This window comes from Calliphora vicina, chromosome 1 (genome assembly GCF_958450345.1).
Source record: "Calliphora vicina chromosome 1, idCalVici1.1, whole genome shotgun sequence".
Classification (NCBI taxonomy): Eukaryota; Metazoa; Arthropoda; class Insecta; order Diptera; family Calliphoridae; genus Calliphora; species Calliphora vicina.
In genome coordinates this window covers 104395036-104412839 of record NC_088780.1, presented here as the reverse complement: position 1 = coordinate 104412839, position 17804 = coordinate 104395036, and the positions used below count along the sequence as shown (strand labels likewise).

General features: G+C 24.0%; 1 protein-coding gene across 1 annotated transcript; it reads right to left on the bottom strand.

The window, feature by feature from the left end:
* Nucleotides 1-10447: 10447 nt before the first annotated feature.
* Mpc1 (mitochondrial pyruvate carrier) lies at nt 10448-15646 on the bottom strand. Its single transcript, XM_065515362.1, has 5 exons — nt 15458-15646; nt 15293-15390; nt 15082-15218; nt 14919-15019; nt 10448-11252 (listed from the first exon to the last, which is right to left on the bottom strand). Exons 3-5 carry the CDS (start codon nt 15162-15164, stop codon nt 11080-11082), a joined length of 357 nt encoding a protein of 118 aa, XP_065371434.1. The 5' UTR covers nt 15165-15218; nt 15293-15390; nt 15458-15646; the 3' UTR covers nt 10448-11079.
* Nucleotides 15647-17804: the final 2158 nt, after the last annotated feature.

The window sequence follows — 17804 nt, the reverse complement described above, 5'->3', positions numbered from 1 at the left end:
GATTTCGAAATTTATCTTCAAAGCAATTATTATGTCTCCTCTAATTTAAAAATATTAAAGGACTACGGAGAAATTCGCAATTATTTGAAAGAAAAATAGTTCTAGTTAAATAGAAAGTCTCTACACGAAATTATTGTACATTTTGCAACAAAAACACATGCAACATTTTACTGCAGCTAAAAAACGTAATTCCTAATTCATTTAAAAAATTTTCAATTTTTCAAATTCGCTTTCTTTGCGACATTTTGAAAAAATTTTAGTAAAATAATTTATTACCGAAAATATTTTTTTTAAACATATTTCAGATTTCGAAACTTTTTCAAAAATTTTTTAAAATACAAATTCAAATTCGCAAATTGTAATTAATTCATAAACAATTTTTAAATTTAAACAACTTTTTAAAATTAAATTCTTTATGGAAATTTTGGGTGTTAAAATTTAACCAGGATTCGTAATCCAAAAAGTTTTGAAAAAATTTAAAAAAAAAATCTTAAATTTTCTAAAATATTTTAAAAGTTTATTAAATTTTGTGTCAAAATTTTAGGCTTTAGCATAAATAATCTAAAAGGAAAACTGGAATTAATCAAATTAAAATGTTTGGGTATTCGTATAAAAAAAATAGATTGAATTTAAATCATATTTTTATAAACTTGCACAAATTCTTAAATAAGTCTGTATAAAAAATTCCAATCTGTTTAAAATTGTTTTTAATATTAAAACAGATTTTCAATTTTAAATGTAATTAAATAAATTGGTAAATGTTTAATAAAACCTCCTAATGCAATATATCATAAAACATTTTAATTAAATTTGGAATATTTTATTGTTTGATAAATGTTGGCAATAAACTCAAAAAAAAAAGGATTTCTAACTAGACATTTTAAACTTCTTTTTTTTATTAAAATTCTAAACTTTTATAATTTGAACTCAATGTTTAAAAATTGTTTGTTTTATTATTATTCTATATAATTTTTATAACTAATAAAGAGATTTTTGATTTATTTTTTTATTATTGAACTTTGAAAAACTCTCTCTCAAAAAAAAAAAAAACAAATACAATTTAAAATTAGTGAAAACAAAACCGTACTCATTTGCAACGAATTAAAATACACATCACAATAAGGAAAACTATTTAAACCTAAACATAATAACAAAATAATGTTTATTCTTTTTTTTAAACAAAAAAAATATTATTTAAACAATTAAAGTAAAATCTCTTATAAGACAAACAAAAATAATAAGTAAAAAGAAAAATTACAAAAAAAAGAAATTTCCAATTAATCTATAGCCTTAACTAAGTAAAGAAAACAAAACAAAAAATAACAATTTAATAATGATTTAAAAACAAAAAACATATTTAATTTTAAGATTTTACCCAAACAACAAACAAACAAAAAAAAATATAAGAAAAATCTACGCAAATCTATTAAGCTCAATTTGATAATATTATAATTATTAAAACAATAAGAAATATATTTAAACAAAACAAAACAAAAAAATCTTATATAAAATAAGACAATTTTTAACTCCTTAAAAAAACGTATCCTATTTAAACAACAACAAGAATAACAATTAAATAAAATGAAAAATAAATGAAATGAAATGAAAAGTAATACCATTGTTTAAAGCCATTTAACAAAATTTACCAATATAAACAATAAAATTATAACAAAAAACAAGAAATTTAAAAACCTTTAATATTAATTAACAAACAAACACAAAAGAAAACTACATAAAAATTACAATAATCTAAACAGAGAATAAGTTTTTAAGAGACAAAACAAACAAAAATTACACATTTTAACAAAACAAAAACAAAAATCTTACAAAAAAAAAATACAAGAAAAATAAATACAATTCTATGAAAGTAAATAAATTAATAACAGAAAATAAATACATAAAAAAACATTATTGAAATATGGAAACTTAACAGTGAGAATTAAATGCCTACAACCAAAACCACAAAAAAGCGATTTAAAAGGACAAAAAAAAAACAAATGCTTTATTATTTTTCCATTTTAATTATTATTTTTCTTTTTAACAAAAACAAAACAACAACAAATTACTACAAAATTAAACTGGTTTTTATTAAAAAAATAAACATAATATTGAAAGAAATAAAAAACCATAAGTTTTTTTGAAAAAAGTAAGAAAAACAAATTCAAAAAAATATATATATACATAATAATTTTTATATAAATAAGAAATCTTATTATAATCCTCCTCCCCCTTTACACACATTTATACATACATACAAAGTAAAGTAATAATTATAATAATTAAAATAATTAAAAAACAAAATAAGAAACATAGAATTGGGAAAAAAAAATTAAAAGGTAAAAATGAATTCAAGCATAAACAATTTAAATTTAATCCTTAAAGTAATAAGAAGAAATTTTTTAGTAAACTGTCTTAACTTCCTCCTAAACAACCAACAACAACACACTTACATATACACACTATTTAATTACACTACTCTATTTCTCTCTCTCTGTCTATCCCTCTATCTATCTTACTCTCCATCTTTAACTAGCTGCATACATAACTATCTCTTAAATAGTTTTTCTTTTATAATTAAAACCACACAGCCCCTTTAAACGCCCTTTCTTAATTAAACCTTAAACCACAATTTAGCCATTTTCTATTTAACCGTGTTTAATTTTATAATTTTTTTTAATTAATATTTAATATACATAATTATGCTTTTATTTGAAATTGTTTAAAAGTACATTTTTGTTAAATTCCTCTTTTGTTTATTTGCCAATACAATATTTTTTTAATTTTTGAAATTTTTTTTTTGTCTAAGAAAAGAAAAAATTTTGTTCTTTTTCTCTTTTGTTAAATTTTGTTGTATTTATGTATTTTTTTTTCAAAATTTATATTTTTTTCTTTTTAACGTTGCAGTTTTTTTTTAAATGTTTTTATTAAATTGTAGTAAATTTATGGAAAATAAAACACACGATTTTGTAATTATTTTAATAAAATTAAATGGAAGCAAATCTTATTCTCATTTTTAACAGTTTTCAAAATTTCTGTCTGGCCAAAGATCCGGGAACATTATTAAACAGACAAGTTCTAGTTTAAATTATATTTCTTAATAAAGTTTAAAGATTAAAATGACATTCAAAAAGTCTAAAGCAATTATAAAAAATTTCGAAATTCGATACTGTCAAAAAGAAGTTTCAAGCCCAAAATAATATCTACTTATTGTTTTAAATTATTATCGTAATTCGAAAGTTTGAAAATAAAATAGAAGTTAAATTGAAAGAAACTCTTAGCTACTTGGAAAACATTCATTCCTATCTACTTTTTTATGAAATTAATATGAATATTGCCATTTGGTTGAATATTGCAAATATTGAAGTTTAATCAATTTAAAATTTCGTTTCTTTAAATAATTTTTAATTTGTTTAATTCGAAAAATATTTAAAATTCAATTTTTGAATTACATATTTAACAAAAAAAAATTAATTCGAAATTTTCCCAAAAAAAATTTTAATCAGTTTAAAATCACTTTTCATTAAATTCGAAAAAAAATTTAAAATTAAAATTTCCACAAAAAATAATATTTTGCTCAAATATTTACAGACAATTTCGCAATTATTTTACAAACTAATTTTAATTCAAAAACTTTGAAAATTTTAAATTATAATTTTCGAAAAAATACGCCATTTCATTCAAGTACAAAATAATAACATTTCGTGGCTTTTATCATTTAGTGTGAATTTTTCAATTAGAAAATTTTAAAATTTCAATACAAAAATTCGATATAAAACTTTATTATAAAAACACATAATATTGAACACACCGTTTTTAAATTTGCCGTAATTCAAAATTGAAATTTTCAGAAAAGCTTTTAAGCTTTAAATAAATTATTAACCAATTTGAAGCTATCGAAGTAAAACTAAAAATAAGAATATCATGAAAATGGTGTAAAATAAAATTACTGCCACTTAAAATCAGTTTTCTTTCCGTTTCAATTAATGTGCAAAAATCTTACATCCGAACATTTCGAACTACAAATTTTTAAAATTCAAAATAGAAATGAAATAAATCACAATTAATTAATAATAAATTCAAAAATCGATATGGAAATAAATTTTTAAAATTAAATATGACCAAATGAAAAGCGACTTCTGTGAGTATTTTCTTATTTTAAAGGATGTTCGCAAACTTTGAAATAAAATAGCTATTCAAATTTGTTCTTTAAACAATTTAGAATAGATTAAATAAACACAGACATCAAATTCGTACAAAAGTGAAAAATTTATTTTTAGATTTAGATTTTATGAAACAAAAAATTCCACTTTCAAAGTAAAACATTTTAAATGTGTAAATAAAACAAACATTTTTTAAATATTTCATGTATACTTTTAGGAGTGACAAATAAATATTTCTTTCAAAAAAAATAGGGAAATTTTAGCTGAATAACGATTTTACGAATGCTGAAGAAGTTGAATTTCTTTCTGTGACAGACCCGAAAATTCGAAATTGACTTTTTATTCAAAAACTCAATGAAAAATTTATAAACACGCTTATAAAAAATGAGTTTCTTTTGATTGATTTTTAGCGTATGTAGTTGGAAAATTTCGAAATTGAATTGAATTTTTATTTGTTTCTTCTATTTATAATAGAAAATAGCAACACAACTGTAACTGAAATGTAAGGTGAGAAGATGTTATTGTCCAAATCATTCAAAACATTTTTAAATGGCGGCTTCTTTTTACAACTTTCTAAACATTCTTTTTTAATTACAAAATCGTATGTTTTATTTAAAATTAAAACTTAATATATGTATTTTCTTAAATTTTTGGTGACTTTTTTTTTATATATATAAAATATATGTTTAAATGTAATTGCAAATAGATTTTGTTCGTTTTATTTAAGTTTATTTTAAACAAGTAATTTTAATAACAAATTGTACTGATCTTTTTTTTTAAATAATAATTGGCTTGCTATTTTAAGTTTTATTTGTTAAATTGATTATTATTTTATTTGTAATTGTTTTTATTTTAAGTTTTATTAATTTTAACTAACAACAACAACAAAAAAGGAATTTCCACACGCGCAGTCTTTAAAAGAATAAAATTGTTGAATAAATTCTTTTTTTGTTTAATATTCTTGTATTTTGTAAAAATTTAATATTAATTTTTATTAGTTTAGCACACAAACAAAATAAAAACCACAATTATTATATATTAAAGGTAGTAACTTTTTTTTAGAATTATTTTTATACATACATTTTTTGGGAAAAGAAAACGTTTGGCAAATTTTATGAATTAAGTTAAAAAAAAAATGAATGAAATTAATTATTTTTTATATTTTCAATGTTAAATAATAATTTTTTTATAAATATATATTTTTTTGTTTTTGTTTAAGTTTAAATTTAGCAAAATATTTACCTTAATATTTTTTTTATATTTTAAATTAAAATTAAAAAGAAAAACAAATAAATTAAATTAATGAAAAATGTAAATTTTGAATATTATTACTTATAAAACAACAACAAAAAAAGTGTAATTATTTTTTAAGTTTTTAATACTTTTAAATTAAATTAAATTTTATTCAAGTATTTTTGATTTTTTTTTTATAAATTTAACTTTTAAATAATTTGACATAAAATGAAATTTATTAATAAAAATAAACTCATCTCTAGACTGCGTACATAAAAAAGGAATCATAAAATAAAATTTGTATAATTATTAATTAATTAAATTTAAAATTAAAATTTAATCTAAATAAAAGAATTTTTATTGTAAATGTACTATAATATTATTATGATTATATATATATATACACACATATTATTATTAATTAATAATTGGCCTAAATAATAAATAAATAAAGAAAACAAAAATTGAAATATACACAATGAAAAAGAAAATAATAAAAATAAAAATAAATTAAAACAAAAACAAACATTTTTGGACTTTTTTTCAAAATTTTTTTCTTTTTTCAATATTTTATTTTAAATCTTCCAAATTCTTAACCAACATTTTCTAAATTGAATTTCATATTTTCCAGGTTTTTATAATAATTTGGCTCTGAAACTGTTTGGCACAAAAAGTTTTAACAAAATTCTCTTCCTCTTCCTACAAAAACAAATCACAAGCGTATATTTCAAAATAAAGTTTCGATGTATAACGAATAACAAAAACCAAAACAAAACTATTAAAAAAAAGAGAAAAAGGACAATATTTTTGCATTATCAAAAACAATATGAAAGTAAACAAAAAACAAAAAAAAAGAAACCGTGACAAAAATCTAAAAAGAAGTAATAAAATTATATGATTTTTTTTCTTCTTAATTTTACCGTCTTTATATAATTTTAAGTAAAAGAAATTTTTAATTTTTTCAATATTTTTTTTGTTCAATTATGTTTAAATAAATTGTAGTTTATTTTATATTAATTTTTCTATAACCAATAATAATAATAATGATTTTCAACTTTTCCATACACACACAACTCAACACACACACACAAACTCAAACTAATTTTGTTTTTTTTTCCAACAAATTTCTATTAACCACATAAAATTAAATAAAATATGATGTAAATTTGTTTAGTTTAACAAAAAAGAAACTGGGGAATACAAGAAAATTTAAAAAAATGTTCATAATAGTTCTTAACAAATTTAAGACAAATAAGTAACAAAACTCTTTTTATTTCCCAACTTGTAACACAAACAAGGTTTAGCTAGAAATTTACAATACATACGGAACTTTCGCTATAAAGATTAGAGACTTGGAAACCAAAATTTTAATTTTCCCCTAAAACCATTTCAAAACATATTTAAATAAATCGATCATTTTGTTTAATTCCAATTTCATAATTTGAAATTATGTTTGCAAGCTTACTATATTTTCTTTGCAGGATTTGAATTTAGGATACGAAATCCAAAATCTTCAATATTCGAAATTCATAAACATGATTTAAAAACTTAACATTAAAGTAATTTTCTCTACATTTCTAAACATATTGAAATTAATTGAAAATCTTGTTGAAATTATATTTTGTATATAAAAAGCTAATATTCTTTACATGATTTCAATTTAAGATACGAAATCCAAAATTTTCAATATTCGATATTCATAAAAACTTAATTTAAAAACCTATGGAAATAAAGTTTTAATTGAATTAAACCAGTTTTCTTTTCACGATGTAATAAAAACCCAATATTTTTCAATATTCGAAAAATTCTAAACAAAAATGATCATTTAGTTCTTCAAAACAAAACACCATTTCAAGCTTATAAATAACCAATATTATGTTTACAAAATCATATTTGAATCAAATTTTAATAGAATTAAAGCAAATTACTTTATTTGATGTTAAAAGTATCCAAAATTGTCTACTTTCGAAGAATTCGAACATCTGATTTTCTCCGTAAAAAACTGTGTACAAATATTTCAAGTTTAAAATTAAATTTTTCTTTTAAATGTTTTACATTATGAGCAAATTTTTTTATTCTCGTCAAATTCGAAAATTTCGAAATTCACAAAAATCTTTTAAAAACCAATTTGAATTGCATTTTAATAGAATTAAAGCATGCTATTTTACTTGAATAAAAAAGTCCAAAAATTTTCAATATTCGAAAAATTGGAATAACTTTGAATGGAATAATGGAATGGAAATAAATTGTAACTTTAATTTGAAAAAAAGTGGAAATAGTGCAAAATTTCGAAATTTACAAAAATGTTTGGATTTAAATGATTTGAATTTAAGATTTTATAGATTAAATTTTGACATTATATCAATTTCGAAAATTTCGAATAATAAAATCTATTTATAATTCAAACAAATTTATAGGAAATGGTGTAAAATAAGCTTAAAGTAAAATTTCATTACAAATACTCAATACTAAAAATAAAATATTTCAATTGCCGACTAATTCGAAAATTTCTAAATTTAGATTTTTTATAAAAAATCGGGGGAAATAACTTACAACTTTAATCATTTTCTCTCATAGTAGAGAATATTTATTATGGGCAAATATTTCAATTACTATTGACTAATTCGAAAATTTCTTCCTTCAGTCAGCTTTTCCATATCTAAAATCTAACAATTCTACTTTCGAAAAACAAAAATTGTCTTTATATTTTTAACAAAAACTAAATGTTCTACAACAAGAGTTTTAAACTCCTAAATCATTGTGCCTAAGTACATATTATGTAATTAGAAATTTAGCTATTGCTTCGGTAAAAAATTATTTTTTATTATAATACTAACTTTTCAAACATGAAATAAAAAACTTTTCGAACATGAAAAAAATAACTCTTCATTCAAATTTCTTAAATATCCTTAGAAATGCTGTAAAAATATTTCCCAAATTTTCTTTAGTTCCCAGTTTCTTTAACTAGTTTTCCTAAAATACCGCTAATTTTACATTATAATTTGTTTTAAAATTTAACATTAACCTTAAATAAAACATAATAGTTCATTTTTATTATTTTTTTTTTTTAAATACATATATAAATAATTTTTTTATTGACTTAAATTTGTTTTTTTTTAATTTCCTTGTTTTTTATTATTGTTTTTCTACAAGCCTTTTAAAAAAATATATATATATTATTTTATATATATAACAATTTTTTTACAAATATTTTTTATTACTTTAAAATTTTTTTTTTATTTTTATTTTAATAATCAATTAAGCAATTATTATTCAACTGTTTTACTTACTTATTTTTTTTTTTGTTTAATTAATCAATGTTTAAACTTTTGCAATAGTATAGAAAAGAAAAAAATCTGATTTAAACAAAATCTGAGATAAAAGAATGTGTTACGAAACGATAAAAGAACAAAAGAAAAATCTGTTAAATAAACCGCTTAAAAGTAACGTCGCCTAAAAATCATACTACAACAACATCAAATTTAACAAACAACCAACCTGCAACAACACCAATCAATCAACAACAACCAACCAACAACTACTATTTTAACATCAATACCAACAACAACAACAAACAGCATCTTAATTGAACGATAGATATGTTAGAAAAATACTGAAAAGAAATCATGAATAAGAAATAGAAAAATCATTAATTTTGTATTTTATTTTGAAAAATTCGAACACACTCACACACACATTTTTTTTATATAATAATTGCAAAAACAAAAAACAACAACAACAAAAAAACAAAAAGCCCCTACATTTTTTTTATTGTTAAAAATCTTTGAAAAATTATTATAAAAAAATAAAAAAAAGTTTTTATATGATGAAAAAAAAATTATTCTATTGTTTTGTTTTAATTAAGATTTAAAGGATAATTGGTAAGTATTTAGTTGTAAATTTAAAAGAAAAAATAATCATATTTAGGTTATAGTTATTGTTAACTACTTGACTACTGAAAAAAACTTCTTCTTTTATTACAAATCCACTGCTGGATATACATAAGTGATCACATGCATATATTACAATAAATTGGTTATTAAATATCATTTCTAACTTAAATTAATATCACGAAATTCGTCCCGTTGTCTTGCTGTATGAATTAATTCGCCTATAGTTCTCAAGCCCGTCCGATTTCTTATGTTACGCAGCCACGACATTTGTTTTCGGCTCATTCCTCGTCTGCCCTCTATTCTACCCTCTAATATCAGTTGCAATAGCTCGTATTTGCTCCCACGTATAATATGACCAAAGTAGGCAGTTTTCCTTCGTTTAATAGTGGGAAGTAGTTCACGTTCACATCCCATTTTCCTTAAAACTTCATAGTTAGTCACTTTATCTACCCACGATATTTTTAGTAGTTTTCGGAAGCACCACATTTCAAACGCTTCTATTCAATTCATAGTGTTGATTATTCGATGCACAACGAAATTATTGACAGCGATGCCAACTTATAATACGAATTTTGCATTCGATAGTCGATATTCGATAGCCAACGAATATTTGTTTGAAGAAAGCAACTCATAATAGGGTCCTAAATATATCCACTTTTTCTGAAATCATCTCATTAATCTTGTTCCGGAAGTTGTGAAAAGTTTGCCAGTACATAAGTTTAATCATCCATCACACAAAAGTGTATTTTTTAATAATATTTTAAATCAATTATTTCGCTCGTTCTTCTGCTTCTTAGTTCTTTACCGCATTGCGATCTGGAACATTAGCTTCGACTCAAGAGCACAAAATAATCAGAGCATTTAACTTTACGAGCTGCTTTCCTAATAGAAGTGTTCGGTGCTCTTCGAAAGTGTTGTTCGACTAATATCTGTTAGACATTTTTTTCTTCCTGATCCATGTTAACTTCCAATGTTCAAGTCGTTCTTATACTGTTTAATGGCTTTGGAGTCCATATTGGATTTTTTTGAAAAGTTTTAAATATTTTTTCACGTACTTTTTTTCGGTGATCATTTTTAAAATCTAACGTAGTTAAAAAATTATAATTTGTTGGACCAAGTTTTTTTTTTGAACTCTTTACTAATTAAAACACAAAAGTGAAATTTCTTTTATTTATACTTTTTCATTTTATTTGTTTCGAACTTATTTGAAAATGGCACTTAATGTTGTACTGGCGTACATAATATATATTTATACATAGTGTACAAGTATTTCTACTAAATAATATTTAAAGTTTTAACTAAAAATTGCACCCGTTAGACTAGATGTTTCTATCCCCTTTGCAACACTACTATTAAAAAAAAACCCTCAAATTACTCTGAAAATTATACAAATTTAAAACCAATTTATGCGTGTTTCCAATCAATTTGCGTGTGTTTAATAATAATATTTTGCAATAGCATCTTTAAACTAACTGAAATTATGCCAATTAATAGTTTTTTTTTAATTTTGCACTAATATTTATTTAGTATGTATATTTAACTATATTTATATTTATTTAGTATATTGTACATTTGTTTTGTTGTTACTATATTTTGTAAATATTATTAACAGGTGTTTTGCTGTATGTTTGAGAAAAAAAACACAGAAATGAACAACATTAAAACTATATAAATCGTGCGTTTTAAGGGAGATTTCAAAATTTTGTTTTACAAATTAAACTAGGTTTTAATGTATTTTTGCTTTGATTATGCTAAGTTTTCTTTGTTTAGATTTACGTATTTGAGTGTCTTTTTTAGGCAGCTTGTTTTTTATCTTTATTATCGGATAAATAGTTGTAGTTGATAAAACGAATACCCTGTATAGACTGTGTCGTTGAATTTGTTAAATGGCAGGCAAACAATAGCATGTTTCTAGGTTGTACCTTCCAGGCGAAACGCATAAACACTAAAGAGTACAGGGTCAGAGCTGAAAAAATAATAAGAATATAAACAAATTATTAAATAGTAGTAATATTTAAAAAGTTAAAAACTTTAATTAAAGAAAAGGTGATTTTGGCTGGGCTTATATGATTTATAGGAAAAGTAAAAATAATCAGGTTTGGTTGGAAAAGTAGTAATTTTTAGGAAATGTATGTGACAAGTTTATCTTTGTGTTATGTAAAAACTTTATATTTCTTATAAAAAATAACACATTGCTTCATTATTATCAGCTTCATGTAGATTACATTTTTAATTTTGATTTATGATAGAGATTTAAATATTTTTTTTTTTATCTAAGTTGACACTTTTTATATAAACCCATGAGCATATGGCGGTAACATATTGTACTTTGTATGATAACACATATCTTATACACTTTTGAGGTTTCTTTATTATTTTATTTTTAAATTGGAAATGCTATTACACAAAAGTGTAAAAATTTAAAGAGTATTTCCTAAAACATTAACATACTAATTTAAAATAAAAATTATTTAAATTTTAATGATCAATATCGATAACAATTGGAAACTATTGACAGCAATTTGTAATTTTCTAAGGCGCATTAAAGTCGACATTGACTTAAAACGAGTATCTTCTTAGAGATTAGAGAACTTAAAAAAATTAAAATCAACAATGGGAAGCAATTTGAAACCGTAATGGGAGAACTTAGAGCTGAAATTTATTTTTATTTTATTTATTTCAATTAATTTTAAACATGGTTGCGATGAACTTATGCTTAAGTCAGTTCTATTGACACTTTTCAAATCACTTAACAAATGTTGCTATTAGCGGACTTATCTATTGTAAACAAAATAAAAAAGTTTATACTGCCAGTTACTACCATAGTGTAAAAAATTATTTCGCCCGGCCGAGTACAGGCTGCATATGAAATATTTTCGAGCGAAGCCGGTGTTTGAAATATTCAAATCATAGCTGGTTTTCATTACATTGAATCCTAAGGATTTGTGTTTTTTCACTGGAATCCAATAGAAAAAGGCATTTTTTTTATAAAATTCAACAGCTGTCATGAAATGCATAGGAATTATTTCTTTTAAATTATCGATAACAAGTCGACATCAAAACAACATTTTTAGTAAATACCGATTTATCGTCGAGGTGATGTCGATGTCGACTCAAATTCACTAGGTTTTCTATTAAAATATAGTAAATGTTTAAGCATTTAAGTTTAGCAAAAATGCTTTTATAGAATGTGGTAATACTTCTTAGCATTGGTCAAACTATGGAAACTTTTAAACTTCTCCAACAAAGAAAACTCAAAAAATTCAATAGTTAGTAAATAGAATCAAGACTTGCGAAAATTTAAGACACAAAATAATAAACTATATTAATGCTTGATTAAAGCAAAATAATATCTGTGATAAATGGATCAATTAATAAATCAGCAATTTCAAAAAATCTCAACATTTGGGAGGAAGACCTCGTAAAAATACTCCAAGACAACGTAATTTAATAGAAATAAATTTTAAGGAATTCCCAGGAGGTTATATATAATCTATAATTGAAAATTAGTTCTCGAACTGTGCGAAAAAACCATAGTGCCAAAGAACATATAAATTGTTCGAGACAGACATGGAATACTGTTCTCATTACAGATGAATATAAATACAATTTAAGAGGCAGTGATGGGAGAACATTTGTAAGACGGCCGAAGGAAAAGAGACTTGACCCCTAGTGGCAATATTATGGTGTGAGTCTGTTTTTCAGTGCTAGGAATGGATCCAATTCATATCATAAAAGATACTATGACTGTAATCGTATACAGATCCATTTTAAACGATGTTATGTATCCAGCACGATTATGATCCCAAACAGAAATATAAGCTCCAATGTGGTATATGTTTTAAAGTGGTCTGTCTGCCCAATCGACAGTTCTCAAAATTTAAATTGCAAAATAATCATAATTTTAAGTATAAACTTAAATCAAAATCAATTAATAATTGTAGTTATCATTCAACCAATATAAAAAAGAAACATTTGTTCTAAACTCCAGCCAGCAATACATCATAATCGCGCTATATAAAATTGTTATTAATTAACTTAAATCACGATAAGGTTTTTATGGTGCAAATACAAAAAAAAAACTGACATGTTTGGAATTTTTTCTATTAATTCTGTTATCTCTACGTCTATATTAAAAGAAACTATTTTTAAGTGATAGTAAGGGAGAAGATATGTAGGATTACCATTTTTTATTATATTTAGTAGCGGATTTATGGGATATGGTTTTAAAAAATCTTTTTTGCAAATGAATTTGACTATTTTTCATTATATTTTGTATATGAGTCTAAAAATAACAAAATTATGGCGAGAAAACGAAAATTTTGCTTAACATTTAATATTTATTATAGAATTTTGTATTTGGAAAGTATATTTAAGTTGTTTTTATTGAATACATATGATATATTCTAACAAACGACAATGAACTTTGTTAATTATGCACAAATATCTAATTGAATGGAAAAATAGGGTTTCTGAAATAATAATATATTGCTATAAAGTGTTATAAAAGAAATACAGGGAATTTTTAAAACATGTACGCTATGGTGCAAAAGTTTTGTATCATACATCATTAACTGTATGCTCTTATATGTATATCTAAGAAGAATAAGAATATATGGACAATTTATATTAATATTCATTGATTTTTTATACATGTGTTGATTGCTACTCATTTGCACCACAGCGCTTGTAAATTTATTCTGAATTATAATAATTCTGATTAAATTTACATTTATAATAGATGATTAAAACGCAATTTTTCGTTTTAGATTGAATCATAAAATTTATAAAATTATTAATCTAAGAATATTCGATCTAATCCCAAACTATTTTAAATGTATTATCAAAGACTGACATTTTTCAAGAACTGCATGTAAACACATTTACTTTCGAACTTTAAACTGAAGTTTTTTAAGCAAATTATTTTTCTTGATGGGACTCATATATTTATAGGTTGGCTTAGGGCACGGCTACACGTTCAATATATATTATGATATTTGGATCGCGATCTGGATTTCAGAATATTAGGCTATTCTGCGATTCATCAATTAGATTATTTTCAATAACTTGCAAGACTTTGGGAATTTATTTTATTTATTTTCTATACATGTATGTACCTCTATTATATCTAAACCCGCCAGTGGTGTAGCAAATTTTACTTTCATAAATGGTGAACCCGGTCTAATGCACTAATAGTTAATTTCTTTTTTAAATTTAAGTTTTTTGACAATAAAACAATGATATTTAATCAATTTAAGAACTTTTCCTTCAATTTTAAAATTCATAAAAATTTTTAAAAACAATAATGGAGAATAAATTTATTCAATTTTTTTAACACACCCGGTCTCACAGACATATAGGTCACCATTGGTCACCAATTAAACTTAGTTTAAATCTAGATTATTGTTAAATGTGTTGTTTATTTTGGTTGTTAATCGAGCAACGTTATTCAACATCCAATTAGTTTTCTTTAATCCCTATTATCAATTCGTAAACAGCCACTTGGCAACCCCTATTAATTGCTTAGCAAATATTAATAAACAAAACACAGCCAGCCACCTATTATTTTATATTATATGTAGTAGGTACTAAAGATTAAACATTGTTGTCGATTTACAAATAGTCAACTTACCCAGAGTCATGCGACCCGAAATGATTTTAGGATCTTTATTAATATCAGCTAAAGCAGCAATAGGAATACCCCAGTTAGCTATTGGACCCCAGAAATGTGTGCTGGAATAAAACAAACAATTATTAAAAATTTCAAATAAAAACTGCCATAAAATTACACATACCTCATTAAATATTCACGAAATTCTTTACTTTTGAGATTTTCAAAAAGTTTTCCAACCATACCAGCAGCGCGTTTTTGTGACATTTTGAAACTTGCTTACTTACAACCAAACGAAGGGCAGATACTTGTTAATAAAATCTTTAAATGAATAATACAATTACAAATTAATAAGCATAACAAGCTTGACTTAAAAGCAACACGTTTTTTCTTACAATTATCTTTTTAGTTTTTTTCTTGTTGCTAAAAACAACAAGCTGCCGATGATTTATTGACCCCTTGTATTTATTTCCAAGCAAAACTTTAACACGTTCTTTGGAATTACAACAAAAATTATAAAACTTTCCTTAACTTCAAAGAATAAATAATTAATTTCTTACCTGCTTTCTAGAGAATTTTTACAAACAAAAATGTGAAAAGTTATGTAAATATTTTAATTGTAAAATCTAATTTATCTCACTGCTGCTCTACTGTCAATGTTGCAAAATTTAATGCAAAAAAATACGCCAATCACTGCACTTCATAAATTCGAAAGCAAAATATATAGATCTAGCTGCTTGCAAAGTGACAACAAAAAACACACAACCACCTTGAATTAAATTCTTCTACGCAAGTCGAATTTATAGAAGGTGACGACAGAACTACAACAAATACTACATGTACAATAACAACAGGTACTTTGTTTTTCTTAATAGATAATTGCACTGTCAAAATTGCCTGTTGTGGATTTTGCTATTGGGTCTGTTGTATTTTTCGCCACAAAAACACAGGTGAATTGACAGTTCAATTATCTAAACAAGTGAAGCAAAAAATAATCAGCTGTTCTTCTGAGGTCACTTTCTATAAATTCACCTTGCTTCTGCGACTGCTGCTCAGACAACCAAGCCGATCGGCAGAAAATCGGCGACTAGCCGCCGCCGGTATATTTTTCATTATCACAGCGCCGCCGATTATCATCTGCGCCGCTTATTAGGTGTTTTATTTTGCAGGGATTTTTCTCTTTTTTTATGCTATTTTATTTTCAAGGATTCGAGCTTGTTAACTTTTTCACACACAGAGTCTTCACTATAAATTTTTTCTTCAGAAACACTTTCTGCTATAGCACTAACAGTTCACTATTATCTTTTTTGTTCAACTCTACAAATTTGCCTAACACCAGCTTAAATAACCAGCTTTCCTTTCCCCTACACCTAATTTTAATTTACCCGCGTTTTACCAAATTACAACAAAAACTATATTGAACTGAAATCCTTATTTACCAATTTCCACATTTTATCATGTCATTTTCCCTATGTATTTATCCCTATAGGCTCTTGATCACGACATAATTATATGTGATTTGCTCATTTGTTTACTATTGGATCACGTCATTTAATAGTTTTGTTAGTGTACTTTATATTTCTTTAGTAATATACTTGATTTTGGCGGATTTTCTTCACTACTGAACCGCCAATTATTTTACCTAAGAATTTCGACGCTTTCCCACAGTTTTCATCCTGCCTTACCACCCAATCTACCAGGCTATCATGAATTTCAGCAAGTAGTAGTTTTCATTAATTTATTTAATATTTTTCTTTAAATAAATCAAATACGCATTCCCATATCAGAATGAAATGCAACTCTACCTCATTTTACTACTTGATTGTTTTTAGTACTAAAACAACGCTGATATTTGGGTAATACACCATTAGGGTGGCCCTTGTTCTGTCGGGTTAGAGGGGATAAGTAGTTAGGGTACTTACGAGGGAATTAGAAAGGGTAAATAAGAAGAATTTATATATTCGGGTAACGTTATAAAACATTTATTGTTACGTTTTAACCTTTTCAAAACGTTGGTTTATTTCCTTTAAAAAAACCGGATACTTTTGATTGCAAATAAAAGCCGTTTAGTAGTTTAAAAATTGTAACAACTCTTTATTTATTTAAAATGTACAACAACAACAGAATTAAATAGTCACTCAATGTTTTTTTATACACGTTTATAAATTCGCAGAAATACAAGTGTGTCTGTAATTCTGCGATAATGTAATGTCTGTTAATGTACACAAATTCACTTGAAAAATACAGCAAACTTTAAGGCACTCAGTTGATGTCTATTCGAATAGCGTCTCTGATAAACTAACTAACTACTGCAACCTCTGCCACTATTTATAACACTGCAATCTGCACTCTAGATTGCTCTTTAACTGTCTAGAGCTTTCTAATACATACGCCATCTGTGGTGTACTTTCTACAATGTTCTTTAACCGAATATTCGAATTTTTTTGGTTACTTTTTTTAGCATTTTGTTTATTTTTATAATCAAACTTGGTTACAAATATGTTGAGGTTGTGGCAACATTGGTCAGTACTCTGTTTGTGCAAGCAAACTAAATTTGGCAGCACTTTTTTTTAGTATGTCAAAACGAAATTTGTTCGAATATTAATAAAACGGTTATTTTTAAATCAGTTTTAACAAAATACTATGTAAACCTTATTTAAACAAACATATTCCTTAAAAATATTTTGATAACTTTATTTATTAGAAAATTTTTAGCATTTGATACAATATTTCATAAAAGAATAAATAAAATAAAACAATTTTGCATAAATAAAGTTCAGTAAATAAATATTCAAAACTGCCAAACTTGGAAGGAAGTCGTGGAACGATGATGATGTGGGATGCAATGGCGGCTGGAAGTGTGGGAAATCTCATGTTTGGACGATGGAAAAATTAAATTGTTTGAAT